The sequence below is a fragment of the Eulemur rufifrons genome, chromosome 5 (assembly GCF_041146395.1).
Source record: "Eulemur rufifrons isolate Redbay chromosome 5, OSU_ERuf_1, whole genome shotgun sequence".
NCBI classification, from domain to species: domain Eukaryota; kingdom Metazoa; phylum Chordata; class Mammalia; order Primates; family Lemuridae; genus Eulemur; species Eulemur rufifrons.
Genome location: NC_090987.1, coordinates 3,377,419 through 3,405,138, shown reverse-complemented (window position 1 = coordinate 3,405,138; position 27,720 = coordinate 3,377,419). Strand labels below are relative to the sequence as shown.

The 27,720-nt window shown below is 35.2% G+C and overlaps 1 protein-coding gene across 1 annotated transcript in view; it reads left to right on the top strand.

Moving 5' to 3' along the window:
• Window positions 1-322: 322 nt before the first annotated feature.
• Window positions 323-27,720, top strand: part of C5H18orf63 (chromosome 5 C18orf63 homolog) — a 50,828-nt gene continuing 23,430 nt past the window's right edge. The window contains exons 1-10 of the mRNA XM_069468613.1: window positions 323-456; window positions 2,203-2,281; window positions 4,381-4,437; window positions 8,918-9,029; window positions 10,264-10,305; window positions 11,822-11,898; window positions 16,396-16,505; window positions 19,773-19,869; window positions 19,975-20,060; window positions 21,620-21,803. Of these exons, the coding sequence (XP_069324714.1) occupies window positions 323-456; window positions 2,203-2,281; window positions 4,381-4,437; window positions 8,918-9,029; window positions 10,264-10,305; window positions 11,822-11,898; window positions 16,396-16,505; window positions 19,773-19,869; window positions 19,975-20,060; window positions 21,620-21,803 (978 nt within the window). The remainder of the gene's footprint in view (window positions 457-2,202; window positions 2,282-4,380; window positions 4,438-8,917; window positions 9,030-10,263; window positions 10,306-11,821; window positions 11,899-16,395; window positions 16,506-19,772; window positions 19,870-19,974; window positions 20,061-21,619; window positions 21,804-27,720) is intronic.

Sequence of the window (27,720 nt, the reverse complement as noted above, 5' to 3'; positions counted from 1 at the left end):
AATGTTCTAAAATTTATTGCAATGATGGTTGCACAACTCTGAATACAGTAAAAAACATTGAATTGTACACTTTAAATGAGTGAATTATATGTTATATGAAATATATCTTAATAAAACTTGTACCCCAAAAGCCTAGAAAATCTTAAAGGTAAAATGGCAGTGATATTTAACTGCTAAAGTTTGCCAACTAATTTGTTTTTATGATCTTATTCTAATACAACGTCAATAATATGCTGAGTTGGTATTAAAACCCTATTGGTAAGATATTTTCCTTTTTGTTGTTTGTTTTTAAAGGCCTGATTGTTTCAGTCAACAGGAAAATATGAATAATTCCAGACAGCAGTCACTGTTCTTCATCACACTTCCAGATTTACACAAACTCTGTGAAGTCAGAATAATATTGAGTAATGGCTTGTCAGATACTGAGATTAGGAGTACACAAATGAAGATGTGCAGGTAAAAAATACATCTTATAACTAAGGCTTTTAAAGCTTTTTAAGACCCATAAGAGCTGTTTTAGAAGTATTTCCTTTAAAGCAAAATACTTATTCACTCAATCTGTGTATATAATTTCAAAATAAAGGAAGTCAGTTTTGTTTTGACCAGGTATATTGGATTACATTTAAGGAGAGACTTAAAATACTTGTGATAGAATATCTCACTGTTGAGTTTTTATGTTTGTGACCTCTTATGTGCTTTTGTAAAATTTAAAATCTCTGCAGACATGCATGAATTAAATCAGGCTCCCAAAAACTTAGAGATCCTAATCAATATTTACTAAGTATCTACTGTTTATAGGACACTTAGAGCCACTGTAAACACTTTAGTTTCTTAATTTTCAAGTCAGTGTAAAACAGGAGTAATTTTTAGCATCTATTTCAATAAAAATGACCCCAGGTAGTCTTTGAAAAACAGCTTAGAAGAAGCCTAAAGTATAATTTCATGATTACTGAGGACCCACCATGTATTAGTCCCTTAAATTGCAGAAGAAGATTATATCTTTAATTGAATTTCTTGGAGAAGAACAAACACCTGTAAGATTGCTGGGGCAAAAAAAAAAAGGAAAATGCTTTTCAGGTGTCCTCCATTTTCTCTTATTTACAACATGTTTGTTTTCCTTATTTGTATATTTTCCCACCCAGGGGCAGCAGGGAGCCTGTGCCCTTTCTGTTAAAATGCAACTTGATGCCTATTGAGAACTTCACCTGTGACCCCTTTTGGAAATACTAAAATAGGTAGAAAACCTTAAGTGAGGTTTTTCTGCTGCAGTTTGGCCTCAAATTGAAGGCAGCCATGCCCACAGAGTGGAGCTGTCTTAATTCAACCTCTCAGTAACTGACAGCCTGAACAGAGAAAGCAGAGAGACCTGGCCTGTGTCAGACAAAGGCAGACCTTGCAAAAGCAAGTACCTGCTGCACCTGGCTTCCAGCAACTAGAAAGCCACCAGAATCAGGTTGGCCTACCTTGCTTTTTGAGGCAGCCCCATACACATACTAATGGTCATTTTAATTGATTTCTTTGATGATTAGTAATGTTGAAAAATTTCGTATTTCTAACTATTCCCATTTGTGTTTTTCATATCTTCACCTCGAACTTTGAAACAAAATTATTGGTGGTAACTTGAATTGTGATGATTTTTGTTGTAAATTCATTTGGTTGTTGAAAACTAAACTAAAACCACTACTCAATTCTTTAGGGCTTGGGAAGAATTTCCCTTTTGAAAGGAAAGGATCTACGCAGTAGTAATTTTCAAGGAGTTGGTAACTTCACTGATAGGTGAATCCTTAGCCTCTTGCTTCCAGTGCCCCTTGCCCACCACTTAAAAAGGGGAAAGTGAAAGGAACAGGAATTAAAAGAGATGGATTCCTCACTGTGCTTAGACGTCTTCAAGTCTACATTTAGGACAGAAATGGAGCTTTGAAAAATGAATTTAGTCTCACAGAAGAAAGAGTTTGGGAAACTCAGGTACAGGGACAAATTATCATATTAGTATTGGTATCTAATACTTCAAAATCCTCTTAATTCAAATGTTGGCTGAGTACCTGCGATGTTCGAGGTACCATGCTAAGTGTGGGGAGATAGAAGTCTGTAACACAATTGTTGTCTAGAAAAACTTAAAATTTTAAGCAAATTTTTAAAATGTTCCAGTAAAGTCAAAACACAATGGGCAGGTCTACTTTGTAATATATTTCATCTCCACAGGGAATTGCTGTTTTTGCATCAAGATATTCTTACATCACCTGTGCCTGGAATATTAAACCAAATTTGGGTAGTGATGGCGGTTAGTATTTTAACATTTTACGAAATATTAGTACTAATGATTGGGAGCAATATTGATAAAAATAAAAAATTCAGGTATTAAAGCTAAAATTGAAGATGGTTTATGAGGATGTATCACACTGTGTTATAGTTTGATTGAGCTATTATTAACAGAATAACTTTGATATGCCTGATGTTTAAAATCCATTAGTTTTCTCTGTCATAATGCTAAGATAAAAACTATTAAAGAATAAAATGTGTTACAGTATAGTTTTTTAAGATGGCATGGGCTTAATACCTTTTATCATATTTTATTCTTTAGAATAAAAGGAAGAAGTTTCTCATTTCAACAAATCTCCAACTGTTTTTTAATTTTTTTTCTTTTTTAACTAATCCTGTGTCAGATTAATCTCCAACAGTTTTTAAGGAACTTAGATCAATGTTTCTTTTAATTTGGAAATTTTGCTAAAAAATCTTTCTATACTTAGTAAAATGAGTATTAGAGACATATTTCCCAGTGCCATATGTAACTGGGAATTATAATGAAATTCCAGAAATCTTTATAAAAATCATATTATCCTAAGATTTTTATCAAAAATCTTTCTGAAAATTCTGTTTCTCGGAGATTTTAATTCCCCAGAATTCAGTGAAATCAACATTTTTTAACAATGCTGATAAATCATCCAAAGCCTTTAGTTCTTTTATTTTTCTTCTAGGTCTTGGTTATATGTCCATCTTATATCTTCTTATCCTTAATATAGTTTTTAAAAAAGACAAGCTGTTAGTGAACAAGTAGACTAGTATCTCTTATTCATATCCTTTTCTACCCGAAAATCTTTATGGCATAAGGATATTATTTTAGAGTTCTAGTAAATTATCCTAATTTTGGCAAGAATAATTAGAGGAAAGTAGCCTTCTATTTTTTAAATATGTTTTGTTTTCTTACAAAGGTATTCTGTAAAAAAAAAATTTTTACAAAAACATTTAAGTAGAAAATGGGATTATTATACATACTATTTTGAAACTTGCTTTTTATTCCTTCTTTAACAGTCTCCCCTGGATATCTTTCCATGTTAGTCATACATCCTCATTTTTTAAGGCTGTGAAATATTTAACTGTATGGGTATATAGTACTGTAATACTTCCTAATGCAAAGCTGAGTTTCTAGTTTTGTGCTGTTACAGTGTTTCAGAAAGCATCGTTGAAATTATATCATTTTTATTTGATAGTTTCTGTGGGTTAAATTTTTAGAAGTGGATTGCAACTATAATCTGGATTTTAAACTATAATCTGGGTACTGCTAAATTGGTCTCTGAAAAGCTTATGCTGGATTACATTTTAACAAACAGTGCCCTGGGAATGGTGGCTCACAACTGTCATCTCAGCGCTTTGTGAGACCAGGGCAGGAGGATCACTTGAGTCTGAGACCAGCCTGGGCAACACAGCGAGATACCACCTCTACAAAAATAAAAAATAAAAAAATTAGTCAGATGTGGTGGTGCACCTGTAGTCCCAGCTACTGGGGAGGCTGAGGCTGGAGGATTGCTTGAACCTAGGAGTTTGAGCTATGATCATGCCACTTCACTCCAGCCTGGGCAAGATCCTGACTCAAAAAAAAAAAAAAAGGTGTATATGAGAGAACCTGTTTTCTCCATACCCTCACAAACACTGTAGATAATAGCAGCCTTTAAATATTTGTTAATCTGTTAGCTTAAAAATATTTTCCTTTAATTTGTATTTCGTTCATTAGTGAGTTGTAGCACTTAGGCCTTTTGAATGTGATCTTCCATTTGTGTCCATTTTTCTTATTCATGTCTAAAAATTTATTGTATACTAAGAAAGATACTAAATACTAAGTATATGAAATTTATTGGACTTTTACTTTGTATGGCTTCTGGGGTCATGTCACTCCCAGAAAGGCTTTTCCATGCTTTGAGAACGTGCCCACAGATTCTAGTTCAGGGAGGGCATCATTATCACTTCCCCAAGGCATAGAAGCTGATAGGATGATGCCCTTATTCTGTGCCCTCTGTTGCATAATGCTTAAAATCTTCATGTATTGCATTATTTAATTACATATTTATGTTAAGTCCTTTTTATAAATGTGGATTTTTGTTATAGATACCATTTTATAAAACTGGAAAACTTAATGCCTGTATTGAAAAATACGGAGCTAAGGTAAGTTTTAAAAAGGATAATAATCCCAGATGTTTATATTGATTATGTGTTCCACTTCTTTAGTCAGCAAATGAAAATTGGAGTATCTTTCTCATAAATCATTGCTATGCTTGTGAAAGAACCCAACAGTTTTTTCCAAAAAATTATTTTGTGCACATTTAGTATAGAAAGAGGGGAAGAGGCTTATTTTTTATTGGATACTTTATTGCAGCCATTTATGTGGCATAATCTCATTTACCATATGTTATATCTTAAAAGAAGTAAATCTCCCCATTTTCACATATGGAGAAAATGAAACCTAGCAAGGTGAAATTATTCTCCACAGTTGTAGAGCTAACATGTGAAGGAAAAAAATTATAGATTGTATAATGGTGATGAGCTTCTGGATCTTTGCAAGGAAAAAGATGAACACATGGGGTTGAGTACCACTCTGTGTCTCAGTAAATCAAGTCATGGAGCTTTGATTAGAGCTCCCTTCATGCCTCTGCACGTAACCCTGAGGCACTCACTGGTTGTTCTAACAGCCTGTCCAGCCATAACTGCTGGCCTGTGTTCCTAGATCTATTGGGGTTCAGGATAATGAGGTTTCTAGTCATCTCTAAAATGAGATGCTGCCTTTAGATTCTAGAAAAATAATAAAGTCTCAGAAATGGTGCATTCTGTTTCCCTTCAAAGTCTGAATAACCTGAAAGCTGGTTTCAGACATCAGTTACAATCTGGGAAAACAGTATTGTTTATTAGCAATGAGGAAGGATTATGTTTAAATCTTTTTGCTAAGACAAGTCTTTGGTCATCTAAGGATTCTGGTCATCCTGAAAGGCCATTTATGAACTATGAGAACCAGATTTACAGTGTATCATTCACCTAGAATAAAGACCTAGGTCTTTAAGCAATCCCTACAAAATTCTATTCTTTATTATGGAAACTATGTCGTGGTTTAATGAAGACCCCTTAGCTCCTGGAGAATTTAATCTTCTAATTAATATACTGATTTAAAAATTCTATTGCTGTAGAATCTTTGGGTAAAAATTGGAGGAAGGCATGACAAATGTTATTATGCAAAAAGAATACATACAGTATGATTTTTAAGATGAATTCTAAAGATCAAAACAATTCTGAATTTTTGTACAGCAGATCCTTGAATAAAGTCATTTTGTTTAACATTGTTTCATTATGATGTTGATGAGGAAAAAAAATCAATTTCCAGCAAGGCCACTGTGTGGAGTTTGCATGTTCTCCTTATGTCTACATTGGTTTTCTCCAGATACTCTGGTTTCCTCCCACATCCCAAAGATATGCACGTTAGGTGAATTGGAAAGTCTAAATTGTCCGAGTCTGAGTGAGGGTGGGTGTGAGTACACCCTGAGATGGAATGGCGTCCTGTCCAGGGTTGGTTCCCATGTTGAGCCCTGAGCTGCTGCGATAGACTTTGGCTGCCTACCACTCTGCACTGGAATAAATAAGTTGGAAAATGAATGAAGGAATAAATGCATACAAATTATTATAAAATAAAAATTCATAAAGTATACAATGATTATCATACTTTAATTATTAGTGTATTATCGTATACTATAAATGCACCGCAATAAATTATGTGGTATGAAAGCACTCAGGGAACCTGCCAAATTTCTGATTACTTGTTTTTGAACTACATGGTGGTAGGAGGTGCCCCTGACAATTTTCACTTTGCAAACATTTATTCCTTGATTTAACTCACCACCACTGTGACTACTGTCATTGATTCACCAAAAATTGGGTAAATAATTATTTTGTTTTTATTAATCATTCTTAAATTTATTTGTAGTTCACATTTATTTCAATGTTTTTTTTAAAAAAGTGTTTTAGGTCTTTATTTTGAAGTTTGGTGATGTTTTCGTGACCAGAACTATGCTATAGGAACTTAACTCTTATTTATATCAATTAGCCTATGGTAAAATTGGTTTTATTATATGTTGTTTCACTTAAAGTCGCAGTTTCCAAAACTCTATTGATGACAGTGAGCAAGGACTTACCACATTGATTTAATAAAGCAATCTTTATATTAAGCACCATCAATTTGTATGTACTTTATAAGAAAAAATGAAAAATTAAGAAAAATATCACCCACAGTCCTTATACAATAATAAAAATGCTTACTTTGTGCTGTATTTTTTCTATTCTATTCACACCTTTGACTTCATCAGTGCAAGGTATCACATTGCCAAAATATTTAAAATCTTTCTGTTTATACACTTATCCTTTTCCCATTTATCCCAATTTCTCATTCCTTCTAAGTGAACTTGTTTTGTCCTCTTTACCAGACTTCCAGATCCTGAATTCTTTGCTATTCATGAACTTTCTTCCACCCTCACTTGCATTTTTCTATCCTTATTGAGCCTTTATGGTTATGCTCAATTTTTCTTTATATAGATAATTTTCACATAACAGTGATCATAGTCAGCAGATATTTTTTGAACACCTATAATATGCCAAGCACTCTACTTATTTCTGGGGGCAAAGCTGTGAACCAGATAAAGTCTCTGCCCCCAGGAATTTTATAGCAGAAAAAAAATCCCTACCTTTTCAAGTTTTGGGAAGAGTTTGTATGGAATTTTTGTTATTTCTTCAATAAATGTTTGGTAAAATTCACCAATAATGTTATCTGGGAAGGATTTTAACTATATTTTTAATTTCCTTAATAGATAACAGAGCTATTCAAGTTACCTGTTTCAAGGAATATATCCATTTGATCTGAGTTGTCAAATTATTTGCATAAAGTTGCTTATAATATTCCCTTATTTTCCTTTGAGGTATCTGTCATGATTTAGTGATGTCATGTCTTTCATTCCTGATATTGGTAATGTGTGTTGTCTTCTCTTTCTTCCTCTTTTTCCTCCTCTTATTCTTCCTCCTCCTCCTCATGTTCTTCCTCCTCCTCCTCTGAGGGGCAGCAGTTTTTCCTACAATGGGAGTCACCCGTATAGAGAAGGTGGTAGAGAATTTGTCACTGACTTTAACTAAAGTGATAAATGGCACCATTGTTGCCCTGCAGGGTGTTCAGGTCACCCATCAGTATGGTTATGGATGATACAATTGCCCCAGACTTCCTCCTTGCATGGCTGTTTGTGCTGATATATCCTGCTATATGTAGATTAATTCCTCAGGCCAAGGAGAAAGTCAGTACAGAAATTACGGAGAAAGCAACCTGGCTTTCTAAGGAAGACCCTGGATTTATGGAATTTGTTCAGCTGCTTGGGTCTGGGCCTCTTGGGCCATGTTTGGGGTCAACATTGCAGGTTTACCTCATCCTGCTGATTGAAGTCCTAATGATAGTAGCCTTAATTAGATTCCCAAAAGACAAATTAAACAGATTGGCCTCATCTGTTGCCAACAGATTATTCAATTGTTATCCTGGAAACGTTCACCAGAAGCCAAAGTAGTGCAGAAATGAGGGGTGGCTAATATTGAGAGACAATGCTCCTTGGCTTTCTCACTTTTCTGCATGTTTTTCTCACAGAGGCAATGGCAGCCTTTTTGTTGTTGTTGTTCCTGGACTATATTTTCCAAAATGTTTTTATAGCAAACAGCCTTGGGCTTTTCCCCAGCCTTGGGCAGTTTCCTTATGTGCATGTGCTAATCTGTACTCAGCTGAATACTCAAGAGGGACCCTCTGCTGATCTCCAGAGTTTGCTCTCTATGCAGCTCTCTTCTCTCCGGTACTTTGCCCCTGAAAACTCTAGCTGGCTTGGCCTCCCTGGACTCCCAGCTCTGTCTTCTCAATTCCGGGAGATGAGCAGACTCTTCCTAGATACCCGCCTCCTGCACTGCAGCCTGAAAATCCTCTATAGTCAAGAAGGTGGGGAAATCTTAGGGCTCATCTTGTTGGTTTCCTGTCTCTTGGGGACCACTGTTCTTTGTTGTGTGATGTCCAATATCTTGTGAACCATCGTTTCATATAAATTCATATAACCAGTTTCTTTGACATTTTAAGTGGGAGAATGAATCTGGTTCCTGTTACTTAATGGTCAGAAGTGAAAGTCTTATTTTTTAAAATTAATTCTGTACAAATAGGGATACTCTGTTGGTTGCATGTGTGCCTATGTAAGTATTTAATTGTTTTGTGATGTTGATCTAGACTGAACTATATTGAGAAATATCACAAGCTCTTTCTGTTCTGGATTCCTCTGTATGGAGCAGAGCACAAAGTAAAGTTGAAGGTCCTTAGCACAGGAGCTCTCAAAGTTTAGGCTTATTGGGCCAGGGTAAGCAGGTAGAATTTGGCCATAATAGCTTGACAGTAGTAGTGGTTTTGAAATGGATATCTTTTAACACTTCTTTAACTTTAAACTCATATAGGGCTAGCTATAGCAAAAACTAATTTTTATCCAGAGTAGCCCGTTATGTTGGGTAGTGATCTAAACATCTAGTCATTTCCTTTGAGTTTATAGGGACATAGAAATTGCCCTAAATTCGCCAATATTTTGCTCTTTAATATTTTTAGATGGAGGCTCCACAAAGAGTAATTCCACTAATTCTTCAAAACTGCCTTTCATATACATTAATGGCTAGACTTGCTCCAGCCTGGAATAGAACTGGCCATCTCTTGGTACAAGGTAACTTTATCTCATTCAGTCATTGAGGTTTTCTGAATTAGATTACTTCTATTATGTGCATCTGTTTTTAATTTCAAGATAATGTCAATTTTAAGGAATAATTCTTTTTTATTTCAAAATACTAAGGGGGTGCAAATGTTTTTGGTTACATGGATTGCTTTTGTAATGCTTGAGTCACAGCTATAAGTGTGCCCGTCACTCAAATAGTGTTCACTGTACCCATTAGATAGGTTTTCGCCCATCCCATCCTCCCCCCATCCCTGCTTGATTTCCACTGAGTGTTACTTCCTCTGTGCACGTGTGCCCATTGTTCAGTTCTAATTTAATAGTGAGTACATGTGGTATTTGTTTTTCTATTCTTTAGATATTTTGCTTGGGAGAATGGTCTCCAGTTCCATCCAAATTGTTGCAAAAGGCATTAATTCATCTTTTGTTTTATGACTATGTGTGTGTGTCTGTATATACATACACACCACATTTTGTTAATCTACTCATGAATTGGTGGGCACTTGGGTTGATTCCACATCTTTGCAATTGTGAATTGTGCTGCAGTAAACGTTTGAGTGCAGGCATCTTTTTGATGAAATGACTTCTTTTCCTTTGGGTAAGTACCCAGTAGTGGGATTGCAGGATCGAATGGTAGGTCAACTTTTAGTTCTCTGAGGGAATAATTCTTAAAACTGACCCAACTAACATTCTCAAACAAGCCTATAACAACATAAATGTCATCTCCTTACTTTGGATTATATACAGAGGCCTGCTGATGTTTCTTTAAAAAAATTTCTTTATTACATAATACTTGATGCTTGGAAGGGAATAAATATAAGTTATGAGGCAGGATGATAAAATGAACACGAATTGCCAATACTGTTGGAACCAAAAAGCTATCTTGAATTTTTGTTGAGGTCTATTTTCCAAGTATTTTATAGCAGGAGATAAATATTTAAGGAAGAATTAAGTACTTCTATCATCCAAGTACTAACCAAGCCAAACTCTGCTTAGCTTCCAAGACCAGATGAGATCGGGTGCATTCAAGGTAGTATGGCCATAGACAAAACTGAAGAGATACTTTTTGAATGATTATATTTTTTTCTCTGAACTGTCATCAGATATTCCTTTGCATTTCAAAGTATTTTTATTAGCTTTGATAATTTCACATCGAGCATAGTTGTATTTATCAAGCATGATTATTTATGAGTTATAATAATATAGCATATTCTGCAAATTTTTTAAGGAAGAGATTTTCTTTCTCAGACGGGAAAGCAAAGTGCTGTTGGTAAGTACAAATTCTTACATCAATACATAAAACATTAATATAATTAACATGTAAAACAATGTTATAGATCATTGGGTTGTTACAATCTTTTGATGGTTTGGTTATATCAGAGTTTAATCAGATATTATTGTAATCAGAATTTCACCTGGGAAATCACTTCTGGTTCCAAATACATATTCTACTTATATGAGAAAAATGTACTAATCATAATTGGAAAAAGTTATATTTTATTTTCTCTACTTAAAGAAAATTATAAGTGTGAAAGAGTTTAATTCTGTAGGCACTAGTTTCCAGAGTCATATCATCAAAAATTTTTTAGTGCTGATGTAAGTCAAAACTTTATTTCTTATAAGAAGAATATGATTGTTTTTCTCCTTTAACAAAAAAGGATATCTAAAGAGACACGGATGATCCAGAGTATATAGTTACCTGTATGGCCTAATCTGATTCTTTCATCAATTTGCATGGTTATATGTCAAGTAGATAGTTTCCTTAACAGTAGTCCAGAGATAGTAGATAGGTGGGAATCCTGAGCCCACAGCAGATATTATTAATCAATCATGGTAGCTCTTCCTATCATTTGGGCATAGCTTTAAAATTCTGACCTGTAATCCACAACTATTTGATCTGAGTTGGCTTTCCAGCTAAAGCTTTTTTGTACTAGTTTTACATTTAAGGTGGGCAGTGACAGTCACTGTGCTCTAACTCTGTATGAATGGGTTCATTATCTAAATCTAGTTTCACCCCTGATCCTATCATGAGACTACAACTCTAGAGCTCATAGTTAACAGTTCAGGAGAACAAAATTCCTTACTCCTGTATTAGGATTTTTTTTTCACTCTTACTGAAATGTAATATACTACAGCATGACTCACAAATTGTAAGTGTATAGCTCATTTAATTTTAACAAACTAAACATATCATTGTAACCAGTTCTCCGATCAAGAAACATTACCAAGCTCCTCTTGCTGTTTTCAGGTACTACCCCTTCCCAGGGTCACTACTGTCCTGGCTTGTCAGTAGTAGTTTTCTTTATGCAAAAGCAAGGTAGATTCTTCAAGGCTCTAGGAGATCTGGAATACATCTGCCAGTATATTTGAGAATATTTTTTAGTAAAAGACTATTCATGTCAGAAACTTGGTGTGGTTCCTGTTTAGATTTCAGAAGGGGACAGTCTCCATATTTTTATATATACTATTAATAGATGTGGTACATGTATAGGTATGTGTTAGGTTTTACTCTTAGCTGCGGATGTCTCATTTTTCTTATTGTAACCTTGCCCTGTGACGACTTTCCTCCCCATATATTCATGCTGTTTTATATACTTGTCATCTTTTAGATGTCTCATCTGTAGACCATCAAATATTAAATGGTGATTAGTTGAATTTTACCATGTGTGGAAAAAATCTTTAGTTTTTGACTTAAGTTAAAGGGGTTTTTTTGCTACTAAAATACTTAATTTGATAGGATGGAATAAAAATGCCACATAGGTCACAGGTAAATATTTTATTTTCAGTATTAAACATCAATGTAACGGAAACTCAAGTTTGTATAAGTATAGAAGCTTGCACAGTCAGACTGCCACCACCTGAGGTACCACATATTTTTAATTCTATAATTTACTACATACTTTTAATGTTTATTATTACTAATGTACTATTAGGTTTTAATTTTTAACATAAAAGGTGATAGGAAGGTTTTTATTGTCAAAATCCATATTATTAAATGCTTGATCTATTTAGATTCTAAATTTGTTTCCCCCAAAGAAATACTGTCTATTTAACACAGGTCTTTCTCATAGTTTTCCCTTGTTCACAAATCTATGTAGGTGGCATCCAAGACTCTCCACAGCCTTACCCAGTCTCAGCCTTTTATTTTACCCCCAAATGTTAAAAGCACTATTTCAGCTCATACTAAATGTAATCTTCATCCCCTGTTCTTGGCATTCTGATAGCATGTTTTTGCATCGATTTTTATACATAACACTTTCTGTCTTCTTAGTAGAAGGATGTATTTTATTTTGCAAATCCCCATAGCACCTATCATAGAGCCTTACACATTAGTGGCCACTCAGTAAATGTTATTTTCTTTCCTCCATGCTAGTGGTTCTCAGTGGAAGGGGTTGGAGGAAGAAATGAATGATTTTACTCTCCATGAGACATTTGGCAATGTCTGGAGGCAATTTTGATTAACACAATGGGGGGAGGATGGTGTTGCACTGGCTTCTAGCCGGGAGAAGCCAGGAATACTGCTAAATATCCCACTGTACCGAGGACAGCAACCTCACCCCCAACAAAGAATTATCTGGCCCAAAGTGTCAGTAGCACTAAGGTAGAGAAACCGCAGGCATAGGACAGATAACTCTTCCTTTGTTTAGAATGCCCCTCTGATTGGCTGTGCATGCCCTGCTCATCCTTTAAAGGCCAGCTCAAATGCTACTCATCCATTTATTTCTCTTTAATTTTGTGATTACCTGTTATATTGAGGCAATGGTCAAGTTAAAGATGGATAGGATCTACTTTCCTGTCCTTAAGAATCATGTAAGCCAGTACGGCAGCTGACCTGCATATAAATAATTGGAATGGGTGAGATGGCATATACAAGGCCTGTCCGGAAAGTATACAGCCATATAACTGTACTTGTTATATTAACAGAATATTTCCAGACAGCGCTCACATATCTCAGACTGATGAGGAACCTTCCCAAAGCTCTAAACCCTATGTGATCTCCCACCCTCATTTAAACCCTCATACTATTCTGTGCCATACTATCTTACCCTGTTTTCTATCACTTATAACAGAATACCTAAAACTGGGTAATTTATAAAGAAAAGGAATTTATTTCCTACACTTATGGAAGCTAAGAAGTCCATGGCTGAGGAGCCATACATGGTGAAGGGCCTTCCTGCTGGTGGGGACTCTATGCAGAGTCCCAAGGTAGTTGCAGGCATCACATGGTGAGGGGGCTAAGCATCGTAGCTCAGGTCCCTCTTCTGTTATAAAGCCACCAGTCCCACTCCCATGATAATCCATTAATCCACTAATCCATGAATGGAATAGATTAATCCATTCATGAGGGTTCTACCCTCCTGAATGAATTCTTGTTTTTGTTTTTTTTTGAGACAGAGTCTTGCTCTGTTGCGTGGGCCAGAGTGCCGTGGCGTCAGCCTAGCTCACAGCAACCTCAAACTCCTGGGCTCAAGTGATCCTCCCGCCTCAGCCTCCCAAGTAGCTGGGACTGCAGGTGTGCACCACCATGCCCAGCTGATTTTTCCTGTTTCACTCTTGCTCGGGCTGGTCTCAAACTCCTGAATTCAAGCAATCCTCTCTTACCTTGGCCTGCCAGCCCTGAATGAATTCTGAAAGGCCCTACCTCTCAATACTATCACATTGGGGATTAAATTTCAGCATGAGTTTTGGAAGTGACAAATATTCAAATCACAGCATATACTCATATACTTTCTTGTATTTTTAGATTATATTCATTTTATACCTCCAATTTCCTTTATAATAAGCATCATGAGAACTAATATTGTGTTTTACCTTTGAATTTTCTGCAGATGATACTTCTGTATTTTGTGCTTGAGTTTGAACCAATTTAGAGATTGTCACATAGGAGTGAGCATAGAGATCAGAATACCACCTTTATTACTAGAGGGAGAATATAATTTATCATAAAAAAAAAAAAAGTGGGACACTTCTGAGAGTGAAAGGGACACTAACCTGATGAGCTCCTGGCCCAGCATGCCTGAACTGGGATAAATGGTCATACTGTTTATTACTGGAAAGGAAAAACAGCTATTGGAGAACGTGGTTTATCTGAATCCTAGAATTAGGCAGATTTACCTACCACTTATGGCAGTAGTGGAAAACCACAGGCCTCCCTTGGAAGATCAGGTGGTGTTCCTAACATGACAGAATTCAGGACCAGCTCCCAAGGAAGAGGGAGGAGTTGGACCAAACATGGTGCTTATTTATCCTAGTTGGGATGCACATACCAAATGGGCTTTCAGAGAGGCTCATGGAGATCTGCATGCATAGTAAGACTCAGGTCGTATAACTCCCAACTGTCCAATCAGAGTGGTCCCATGATGATGTCTGAACCACAGGAGGTCCCAATCCAGATACTATAAAACAAGACCCAGACCATAACCAAGCTTTCTCTTTTTGCTACGACAAGGGGTCCAGTCATCATTTGTGGCATAGGTCTCTTGCTCTGTAAACCTATATATTATTCTTGCTCTATAATCTTATCTTGCTCCCTGTCAATAAATTTCACCTAATACTTGCCTCACTTTGGTGTGTCTGGTCATTCTTCGGCCATGAGCATACCAAGAACCGAAAACACAGAACGAGATTGCCAAACCTTACAGACAAGAGTTCTCTTTCTAAAACATAGGTTCCCAATCTAAATATCTCTAGTATCTCAACATTGCCTATAGAAAATTAAGTCCAAATTATTTAGATTGGCATTAAGAGGAGGAAGTAATATTTATTGGTTACCTGTTTTTCAATATGGTTTTGGCCACATAAGGACACTTTATAAATATTTGCTAAGTAAATAAATATAAACGGTTTGCAGTCTCTTGGGGTATATGGTAAACAGTTGGGTAGTTTGCCAGCCTTTAGAATAATCTGTGTTGAGAAAGACCAGTACAGACAAATAGTGCTGGTACCATAGAGATCCCTGCACCAATTGGTTTGAGTCTCTGAATGGTGTAGAAAATACCTAGAAAGATATAAACTCAGGCTATGTAAATAGTAGGTGTATGTTAGAACCCATAAACTGCAAACATTTGAACCTGATACTTACCTCCTTTGAATTCAATTCTAGGTTCTATTTTTCCCTCAGTTTATTCCTTTGCAACCAGTCTTTCCTGACATTCATAGCCATCCCTGCCCTAACCATCTTTTTAATACACGGTTTAGGCAACTGATCTCTTAAGCACAGTATATTACAGTGCAAGATTTATCTCTTTAGAACAGGGCAATATGTCCTTACTCATTCTGAGTATCCTTGCTCTCTTACAGCATAACCAGCACATCTTATCTCTTCTTTCTGCATTCGTGTTTTTCTGCTCCTCCCTGCTCCCCCATTTCCATTAGTCTTACCGAATGCCATGGGAATTCAGAGAAGGATTAGTCACTGGATATGGAGGAGATGGTTCTAGATCCAGGTCTGTTGGGCCCCTTCTTGGTAGGAGTCAAATAAAAAAGAGTGGGGGCAGTGCTTTAAGCAAGTATATCATTAAAATGACTTGTCCAGGTAATAAAAAGTTGGTCGGTTTAGTTGGAGTTCTTGAAAATTGTAGGCAATGAGGCTAGAACATTGTTGCCCAAAAGATGCCATGGTGATGGATTAAAACAGAGGTGAGAGATTGTGAACCATTCTTTGTAATCTTAATATAGTATTTTTTTACCCATTAATACTTTATTTTTCACCTCCCTTGGGGTCTGTCTTTGAATAACTATAAGAAAATGCCTCCCAGTGGGACTTTTGAGGGTGAGAGAACTATAATTAGCAAACTCGTGTTGGCTAAGTACAAACAAACTTAAATACCATTTAGGTAGGGAACCTGAGGAACAGGAAAGAAGTGTTCTAGAAGAGAGAGGGAGGGGATGTAAAAGGAGAATGGAGTATTGGCAGTGTCCGCTCACCTCCAAAAGACCAGAAAGAAATATAACTCCCTTCCTTGTCCTCCATTAATAAAAAGAAAAAAAAAAAAGGTCAAAAAATTGAGGTAAGAAGTTATTCTTGTAAAATGTAAATACATGCCTTTGGAAGGGATTCAGCTTCCTACAAATTAACATAATAAAGACCCTGAAAGCCAGTTGAATAAGTACAGAATAGAAGTTTTGGGTTGAAGAGTAAGAGGGAAAGCGTAACATACTCAATATAATGTATAGAGGAGACAGGGTGAGCTGCAACATTGATTATGTTATATAAAGTGGTTATGCATGATTCAATATAACTTAAGTCTTTAAAACTTTAAACTGAGAGTGTAACAAATATAAGTATTTTTTTAATGTTTCTTTTTCTTCGACAAATTTTCTGAGGACTTACGCCTTAAAATCTCTTTTCTATTAAAAGCTAAAAGAATTTGATATTTCTCAGAGTATTATAAAGGATTTTCATACTAACAAGAATGCTGTCATTGAGAGACATTCCATTTTAAGCAAGTGGTGCTACGTTTTGCCAAGGTGAGATTTCACTTTGTAGTATCTAGGGTGAGTTCCTCTTATTTTTCTTCCTTAACATGGATATGTGCAAAAATATAAACTATTTTGATGAATTTGAAAAACTGAATTATAACTTTAAAAGGTATTGAAACAATATTGTCATACTTATAGAAGTCATACATTTTTAATCAAATTACTAAGATAATTTGATTATACATTTATATTAGATTTAGTTTCAAAAACAGTGCTATTTCTGGATTTCTCATTAAGTTGACAGTTACAATAAAATCAATAATACCTTATAAACCTATACCTAATAATTATGACTTATTTCATATAAGCTGAGTTTTAAGTTTATACTATCTTCAGGAAAAAATGATTTATCTCTAATATAAACAGAACTATTGGAATGGAATTTTAACTTAGGAAAAAGAACTTAGTAGAATACATGATAAGGAACATAGATTTTACTCTAATTCAGTCAGCTCCTAACAGACTTTTCCCTAAAGTCTAATGGTTATAGGCATACCTTTGTATGGCAAAAATTTATTAGTTATTATTTTGTGTTTATAATTGTCACATTATTTGCAACAATTTAGTTTTTCCTAACAAGTCTAGTTGTTAAGATTTTATACAAATAAAGGCCATGTATGACAAACCCACAGCTAACAGCATACTCATAGTGAAAAGTTGAGCTTTTTCTCTAAGATCAGGAACAAGACAAGAATGCCACTGTCGCTACTTCTATACAAACATAATACTGGAAGTCCAAGCCAGATCAGTTAGACAAGAGAAAGAAATAAAAGGCATTCAAATTATAAAGGAGAAAGTTAAATTGTCCCTTTTTGCAGGTGACATGATCTTAGATATAGAAAACCCTAAAGACTTCACCAAAAACTTGTTAGAACTAATAAATTCAGTAAAGTTGAAGCATACAAAATCAACACATAAAAATTGGTAGCATTTCTATACACTGACAACAAACTATCTGAAAAAGAAATCAAGAAAACAATTACATTCATAATAGCTACCAAAAAAACTTAGAAATAAATTTAACCAAAGAGGAGAAAGACCTGTTTGCTGAAAAGTATAAAATACTGATGAAAAATTAGAAGAAAAGACAAATGAAAAGACAAAATATTCATAGATTGGAAGAATTATTAATAGTATTGTTATTATAAAATGTTCATACTACTCAATGTACAGATTCAATGCAATCCCAATCAAAATTACAATGACATTTTTTTCCACAGAACTAGAAAAAACAATCCTAAACTTCACATGGAACTACAAAGACCTCAAAGAGCCAAAGCAATCTTGAGCAAAAAGAACAATGCTGGAGACATCACACTCCCTGATTTAAAACTATATTACAAAGCTATAGTAATCAAAACAGTATAGTATAGCGTAAAAACAGACACATAGACCAATAGAACAGAAAGCTCAGAAATAAATTCATGCATTTATGGTCAGTTGATTTTCAACAAAGATGCCAAGAACACACAATAGGGAAAGGGTGATCTCTTCAATACATGGTATTGGGAAAACTGGATATTCACATGCAGAAAAATGAAATTGGACACTTACCTCACACCATATACAAAAATCAACTTAAGATGGATTAAAGACTTAAGACCTGAAACTGTAAAACAACTAGAAGAATACAGGGGAAAAGCTCAGTGACATTGGTCTGGGCAATGATTTTGAACATGACCCCAAAAGTACAGGCAACAAAAGCAAAAATAGACAAATGGGATTACATCAACCTAAAAAACTTCTGCACAGCAAAGGAAACAGCCAGCAGAGTTAAGAGACAACCTACAGAATGACAGAAAACATTTGCAAACCACACATCTGATAAGGGAAATGACTTAATAGCAAGGAAACAAATAACCTGATTAAAAAATAGGCAAAGGACCTGAATAGACATTTCTTAAAAGAAGACATACAAATGGCCAACGGGTATATGGCAAATGCTCCACGTCACTAATCATCAGGGAAATGCAAATTAAAACCACAGTAAGATATCACCTCAAACCTGTTAGAATGGCTACTATTAAAAAGACAAGACAAAACAAGTGTTGGCAAGGATGTGAAGAAAAGGGAAACCTTGTACACTGTTGGTGAGAATGTAAATTAGTGTAGCCATTATGGAAAACAGTATAGAGGTTCCTTTAAAAAATTAAAAATAGAACTACCATATGATCCAGCAATCCTCCTACTGGGCATATATATAAAGGAAATGAAATCAGTATGTTGGAGAGATACCTACGCTCCTGTGTTCATTGCAGCATTAATTACAACAGCCAACACAGGGACTCAACCTAAGTGTCTGTCAACAGATGAATGGATAAAGAAAATGTGGCATATATGTACAATGGCATAGTAGCTTTAGAAAAGAAGGAAATCTTGTCATTTGCAACAACATAGATGAGTCTTGAGAACATTATATTAAGTGAAATAAGCCAGGCACAGAAGGACAAATACTGTATGATCTTACTTATATTTGGAATCTAAAAAATTTGAACTCAGAGAAGCAGAGATTAGAATGGTGGTTACCAGGAGCTGGGTGGGTGGGGGTGAGGGAGTGGATTGGGGAGACACTGGTCAAAAGATAGAAAATTTCAGTTAGATAGAAGGAATGAGATCTGTTGTACAGCAAGGTGACTATATGGTTAACAATGTATTCTTGAAAATCAATAAAAGTAGATTTTAAGTTTTCTCACTACAAAAAATATGGTAACCAGCCTGAGCAAGAGTGAGACCCCGTCTCTACTAAAAATAGAAAGAAATTATCTGGCCAACTAAAATATATATAGAAAAAATTAGCCGGGCATGGTGGCACATGCCTGTAGTCCCAGCTACTCGGTAGGCTGAGGCAGTAGGATCGCTTAAGCCCGGGAGTTTGAGGTTGCTGTGAGCTAGGCTGACGCCACGGCACTCACTCTAGCCTGGGCAACAAAGCGAGACTCTGTCTCAAAAAAAAAAAAAAAAAATATGGTAAGCATGTGAGATAATGCATATATTCATTAGTTTGATTTAGCCATTCCACAATGTATACATATTTCAAAATGTCATGTCATACACAACAAGTATATACAATTTTGTCAATTAGAACAATTTAGTACAATGTGTGTTTGAAACTCGGAGCAAATAGTTTATTATTTATTTATGGCTAGTAAGATAGTTGCTAAATCTTTTGGAACACTTTCTAAATCACATAGTTAGCTTATCAAACTGTATTTAAGCATTGGCTCATGATACCATACCAATTCTCATTTTTCTTAGTATGAAAATGGGACAAATTATAAGTATTCTTCATGCCACCCCCCCTGACTGTCCTTTTCAATCATACGAAGATTTCAAGATGCACTGGGATGACCTGGTAAGGAATGGAAATATATATTATGATAGAGTTATTTGACTTTACTTCTTGTACTTTAACCTAAGTTTTCTCTAAGATGTTTTGAATTTTGTGCTTAATTTTTAGTATGGCTATAAACTTCCAGAAGATTGTGGAAATATTAAAATATACTGCAACATCTATTTCAGAATGATTGGAGAAAAGACCTTCACGTATCCTTTATGCACCAGTTGTAGCAGATGCTGCCTGCCCACCTTATGATCTAGTCTTGCTCCCATCGTCTTGTCATCATTGTTTTCAACCTTCTCTATGTTTAAATGAAGCTACAGTACTTTTTCCTCTACTATAATGCTTAATGTGCACGTGTTTTTTGTTTTGCTTAGAATTTCCTATTTTTATTTGAAGATGAGTGAGCTTAATAAGGATAGTTGTTTTTTTTTTAACATTATTTTAACAATTTAGAGAACAAAAATGTGAGGTAGAAAAAAATGTTTACCTTTCCTAATACAAAGAAAGAACCAATCATACAATTCTCCTTAGCTAAGAGCTCCCTCCAGTGGCATTGTGGATATTATTGAAAGGGTTAAATCAAAGGAATAGGTTGTTGGACAAAGATTTTTCTTTTTGGGAGCTTATCTGATTTTACAAGCAAAGTTTAGAGAATTTGATTTGCACTTAATGTGTCCCATTGATTTATTAAAGTATCTTTCTTAATATTTAAAAAAAAATCTACTCACAAAAAGAGCACAAGTACTCAGGTGAAACTCTGTAATCTTTTTTTTTTTTTGAGACAGAGTCTCACTCTGTTGCCCAGGCTAGAGTGAGTGCCATGGCGTCAGCCTAGCTCACAGCAACCTCAAACTCCTGGGCTCAAGTGATCCTCCTGTCTCAGCCTCCCGAGTAGCTGGGACTACAGGCATGTGCCACCATGCCCGGCTAATTTTTTCTATATATATTTTTAGCTGTCTATATAATTTCTTTCTATTTTTAGTAGAGATGGGGTCTCGCTCTTGCTCAGGCTGGTCTCGAACTCCTGAGCTCAAACGATCCGCCTCCTCCCAGAGTGCTAGGATTACAGGCGTGAGCCACCTCACCCAGCCTGTAATCTTAATTAGTACTAATTTCCCCATTCCTGTCTCTTAGCTTTTGTATTCAGACCTGCTGGAGTTTAAAAATAGAAGAAGGAAGAGCCATAGTGTTCTCTTTCTGCATTCTATTGTTTCCTAATCCAGATATTAATAGTAAAACTGAGGTCGACATCTATCAGTTATTTCCTTTCGTTAGATGCCAAGATATTATTCCAAATCTTCAGAAGAGTTTTCATCAGAAAAAGTATTAATAACTGTTTTTTCAAAGGAATGCTTTTGGAGTTGAATACAATCTATATGTGTTGTTTTTCTGTACTGAGTTTTACTGGTTTTGGATATGTAATCTGTTCATTTTTTAGTGTAACATTTGTTTTTATAATCTGTAAGGGTCATAATATCTTCTTTGTAACTTGTTTTTGAAATGTCTTAGTTGTCCATTTCATTTGGAAGGCCACATAATAAGGGTATAGTGAATTTTCTTGATTGTGAGTGTTAGAAGGAATGAGATTCCCGTGAAAAAGTATGCTTTTCAGCTTTGGATAGTATCAGATAAACAATATAAAAAATAATATTTACTTATGTGTGCCTTTTTAACATTGCTATTTTAATGCTTTTAAAAATCCCATATAAATTTCTGTCTCTTATTTACAAAATATTTGACATTGTTCTTTACCGTTGTTCAGATACCCTCTCAGCTGCATCAGAAGTCAGCCCATACAGTTCTTTCCAAGGGTAGATTTGGAAGGTGTGTTGAAAAGTTTCCTTTCAGATTTAAAATCTAAACTGCCCCATATATGTGGATTCCCCATAAAGATGACAAATAAGCCGTGCTACTACACACAAGAACTAACTAAACCTCACATACAGGTAAGAGATTTCTCATCCTGTCTAGTTCTCCAAGACATACTATCCACCAGTTTTTCTTGAATCTCTTGCCTTCTGGAGTGGAACGCCCAATCCATTGTGTAACAGTTCTTTTCTCTAAATTCAGTGTTTCCCTAGTACTGTTTATTATTATTATTTTACTTAGCCATTTATCACTGCTGTTTGTTGTTATTGTATTCAACACAGTATTATAGTAGTAGTAGTTTACTGAAATGTTTCATTCACATCAAGGATATAAATGAGTTGCGTTGTTGGAAATTAAAGAGAATTTTGTAAAGAGTATTTATTTGGAGATGCTGTGCTGTCAGTATAAGCTCAATTAGAAGGTGAGATGCCTGCCCCTCACAAAGTCAGGTAAGTGAAGGGCTTCTGTGGAACCACTCAGAACTTCAAGTGTGATGCCTGTAGTATGAGGAAAACAGTGGGCTAGTGTCTGGCTCCTGTCTGACATCATTAGGAAGTTAGTATAACTGGCTGTCTGCTGATGGACAAGTTAAACAAGAAATGGCCATTTGGGGATTGGCCTACACCCCAGAGTTTGTCAGAACAAAGGAGTAGAAGACTTAATGTGAAATCAGATTCAGAATTTTTATTTTTACTGAGGCAGTAAACTTTCAGGGAGAGAGGAGCATTTCCTGCTGGGTTTGTCCCTTCTGCATTTTTAAAATCCATTCTTATGGTAACATATGGCACACATACAGAAAAGTACATATGTGTGCAACTTAATGAATGCTTATGAAACACCCATGTAACCATTACCCAGAGGAAAAAAAATAGAACATTGCCAGGACTTTAGGAGACTCCGGCCTGCACCTTCCTAGTCATCACTCCTTCCCTCCTCCCAAAAGATAACCATTATCCTGACCTCTATGGCAGTTTTTCCTTGTTTTCTTTGTTTTTATCAACTAAGTATGTATCCTTAAACATCATATTTTAATTTTGGCTGCTTTTGAACTTCATGTAAAAGAAATTGTAGAGTATGTATTCCTTTGTGTCTGGCTTTTTAGGCTCAGCATCATGTTTGTGACATTCATCCATGTTGTTCTACTTAGCTATAGTCAGTTCATTTTCATTTTTATGTAATATTTTATTATATGATTATACTACAGTTTATTCAGAATACTATGGATGGATATTTGGATTGTTTATGTTTGGGGGTTATCACTAATAATACTGCAGTGAGCATTCTTGTGTGTATCTCCTGGTGCACATGTCCATGAAAGCTCCAGGGGTGGAATTGGTATGTATATTTCCAACATCAGTAGCTATGCCAAACTATTTGCCTAAGTGGTGGTACCAGTTTGTACTTTCCCTCACCTACAGCCAAGCAGTTTAGGAGAATTTATGTTGCTCCACATCCTTGCCCACGTTTGGTATCGTCAGTCTGTAATATCAGCCATTCTGTTAGATATATTTAATGAGTATCTTTTCATATGTATATTGGCCATTTGGGTATCTTTTTTAAGTGCCTCTCTGTCATTGTTCTATGTTATATTTGTTTATTTGTTTGAATTGTAGGTATTCTTAACATATGCCAGGCATAGTTCTTTGTTAGTTATATACAATTATCTTCTTCCATTCTGTGATATACCTTCTCGCTCTCTTAATGGTGTCTTGGTGTCTTTTGGCAGAGCCTTAGTTTATAGTCAAAATTATCAGTATTTTTTTTTTTTATGTTTGGTGCTTTTTGTGTCCTGTTTAAAAATATTTCTATACCCCAAAGTCATGAAGATATTCTCCTGTATTATCATCTAATAAAGGGTTTATTGTTTCCAGTCACCTTTAGGTCTACAATGCAATTGGAATTTATTTTTGTAATATGACATGATGTAGGGAATCAAATTTCTTTCTTAATATGGATATCCATTTGTCCAAGAAAAAAAAAAAAAGACCATTCTTTCCCTGCTACTTTTTTCCCCAATACATTTTCCTCCCAATATTTTGCAGTACTACCTTTGTCATAAATCAAGTGTCTTAGGTGTGTGGTATTGTTTCTGGACTGTCTAATCTCTTTCTCTGGTCTGTTGGTTTATTCTTGCACCAATACCACACTTTTAGAATAATCTTAATAAATCTTAAATTTTATATTTATTATAAATAGTGTTGTAATAACATTAAATTTTATTTATTTATTTATTTATATTTTTTTGAGACAGAGTCTCACTCTGTTGCCCAGGCTAGAGTGAGTGCCATGGCATCAGCCTAGCTCACAGCAACCTCAAACTCCTGGGCTCAAGCGATCCTCCTGCCTCAGCCTTCCGAGTAGCTGGGACTACAGGCATGTGCCACCATGCCCGGCTAATTTTTTCTATATATATTTTTAGATGTCCATATAATTTCTTTCTATTTTTAGTAGAGACGAGGTCTTGCTGTTGCTCAGGCTGGTCTCGAACTCCTGAGCTCAAAACAATCCACCCGCCTCGGCCTCCCAGAGTGCTAGGATTACAGGCGTGAGCCACCACGCCTGGCCAGATTAAATTTTATGATATTTTTGAAACCTGATAAAGTGTCTTAGCTATTCTTTGTGCATTTCCATATACATTTAGTTTCAGCTTATCAGGTTATACACACACACACACACACACACACACACACAGAGCCTGTTGGGATTTTGATTAGAATTTCATTGAGTCTTATGATTCATGAATGTTGTATATTTCTTCCCCCATTAAATATATCTTCTTTAATTTCTCTCAATGATAGTTTATAATTTTATGTATAGGGAAGGCTTACGTACTTTTATAATATTTACTCCTAGGGGTTTGATATTTTTGAATGTTATTGTGAATGGTATCTTTTTAAAATTTTTATTTATTTATTTATTTCAAAATATTTTCAGATTTTCACTTGGATTTCTCTTTTGTCCCATGAGTTAAAGTATGTTTCTTAATTTTCTAAAATATGGAAATTTTCTAGTTATCTTTTGTTTATGTGTTTGTAGCTTAAATGTATTATGATCTATCAGTTGCTGAGAGGTGATTCTAATCTCCTATGGTTGTGGATTTGTCTACTTCTCCTACTTTCAGCTTTTGCTTTTTGTATTCTGAGTTATTAGCTACATCTAAATTTGGAATTTGGAATTTGTTTGTCTTCCTGGTCAGGGGCCAACTCCTTCTATTGGTTGGAGAAAAATGGTACAAAAGCCTGACAACCTAGATGTCAGGGGCCAAAGACAAGGCCACTTCCTTAGAAGGGAGTGTGGGTAGACAGATACCAATTGATATCTTTATGAGAGTATTAAAACCTTGTCCAGACATATTTTTTTTAAAGTTTAGTTGCTGACCGAGTCCTAATCTGAGGAATTTGGAAAAAGATGTCACTACATCATGCATTTTTATTGAATATATTTATAGAGTACCTAATATTTTCAGCTCATGTCTGTTTTAGAATTAGTGAATCAGAACAATGTACTTGTGAAAATTTGCTTCACAAATGTAAAATAACACTTAATTGGAAATTCTGATCTTTATATTACTCCTGACAAAAAGACTTTATCCCTACTCAATTAAATTGAGTGCACTCTGTATGCCAGCTGCTTTTATGTGTATTATCTCATTTAATCATCAAAGTTGGCCTTTTGGATAAAGAATTGTTTTCTCAATATTGCAAAAGAGGAAACTGAAGCTCAGAGCATCCAAGTAATTTAACCAAAGTCACACGGTTAATACATTGCAAAATTAGAATTGAAACCCACGTAGTCAGATTCTTAGTCCTGTAATTGGAAGAAGTTTAAATTTGTGGCTGAGAGCTCAAGCCCTAGGAACAGGCAGCTTGGATTTGAACCCCTTACTACTTGTGTAATTTTTGGTAAGTTTTTAAATTTCTCTTTGCCTCAGTTTCCTCAGCTGTAAGATAGGGTGAGGGCTAGTGGTGGTGGTAATGATAGCGCTTGTCACAGATTGGGTTCTATAGGAGTCTAGTGCATGTGATGTTCCTTAGGGACTGCCCTTCAAAGCAATCCACATGGAAGGCAGGAAGAAAGCAAGATTGGGTAAAAGGAGAAGTCAAAAGCAAGGCAGGCACCAGATTGCCTCGCAAACCTGAGGAGCTCTGAGACTAAAATGGCCCATCAGAGTTGTTCTGCATTAGCCAAAATAGCCAGGCCTTTATAACCCTTCCTGTATCTGTCATTTGATTTGGGCTACCCTGAGACAGACATGTTCTTGGGCAGTGGCTCTCTATGACCAAGGCAGTCCCAGCAGCAGGGGGCAACTAGTCCTTCCTTGAAGGGGGTCATGTCCTTTGCAGTACTTACTTCATAGGGGTTAGGTCTTAGGATTAAATGAGATAATACTTAGAATGGTTTCTTGTGTAATACTTAGCTCTCAGTAGATGTTAGTTATTATTACTGAACCTCATACATGTTAGCTCTAACATTCATGCAATGTTAAAAAGTTTAAAAAATGAAAAATAAATTGATCAGACTACTTGATAAAACTCCACCAACTTTTAAAAAAATTAAAGTAACAGGAGTGGTTAGCCAAACTAGGTTTTTTTCAACTTATAGAAATGTTCAAAGATACATAAAGGAAATTAGTACAATGACCTCTCATGTGCCTATCGTCTAATTCCCCTTGACATATTCTTGGGTAGGGGGTAAACTGGACGCTTTTAAAACAAATCCCAGTTGTGACATTATTTCACCTGTGAAGACTGTAGTGTGCATTTCTGTTCATAAGTGGTTTTAAAAAACATTTTTAAATAGCCCCATGCCATTATTACCCCTAACAGAATTAATGATAGTTCCTTAATATTACTAGGTACCAGTTCACACTACAATTCCTCATTTATCTCAAAGATTTATTTTTAGGAGTTTTGTTTAAATCAGAATCCAAACAAGGTCTGTATAATTTCATTTATTATATCTCCTAAGTTTCTTTATAACATTCTTAACCGTCTCCCCTTTTATTTATGCCAGTTATTTGCTAGAAAAACTAGACCATTTGCCCTGGAGAATGGCCCATATTCTGAATTTCAGTGCTTCCTTGTGTCATGTCATTTAAAATTAACATATTCTTCTAAACTCCATATTTCTTGTAAACCTCTGGTTATATCTATAAGCTTCATTAAATTCTGGTTCAACTTTAAGCAAGAAATACACTGAGGTGGTTCAATGCACCAAACCAGATTTTAATAGATAAAACACATTTGATCAGTCATTTGCTTAATTTCTTGAGTAATTATATTTGATTATTACTTTAATACTAAACCTCCATGAGATATCTATTTATATCTAAATATAGGTTAATGCTTTTGGTTATCCTCTATAATTTTATGTTAATGTATAAAGTTACATAAATTGTATGTAAATTATAGAAATTAAAAGTCACCCAAGTTAGGTTAGCCAGTGACACCTAGCAGAAAAATGATATAATGAAGAATATTTTTAATTGGCTTATGACTTCACAAAGCTTTGGTTTGTTGACCATTTAAGTATATTTAAGTTCTGTGAATTATTTATGATCTCATCTGCTGTTTACGTAGGCCTCCTTGGTATTTTTATAAATTTTGAATATAAACCTAGAGGTTCCTCCCTTTGGGCTATTCGTTGTATTTTAAAAATTGAAAGAATGAGTAAATAATATATTGACAGGCTAGAGGGCAAAACAAACTCCTAGAAATTATTTTCACCAGATATGTATTTCTGAGAGACAGATGAAGAAGAAACAGGGTGTGAATATAAACATATTTCAGACACAAAACACATATTCCAGAAAAGTTTTATGTCAGAATACAAGTAATTTATTCTTATATGAATCTGAGTTTTTCTTTTGGTATCTCAAGTAGCAGATATGTTGCTTAAATGTTACTACAGTTAATAGAACCCAAGGGTCCAAAAAATGGGTGTTCTTTGCTTTCCTAAAATTGATTTCAACTTAGTTCTTTTTTTTTTTTTTTT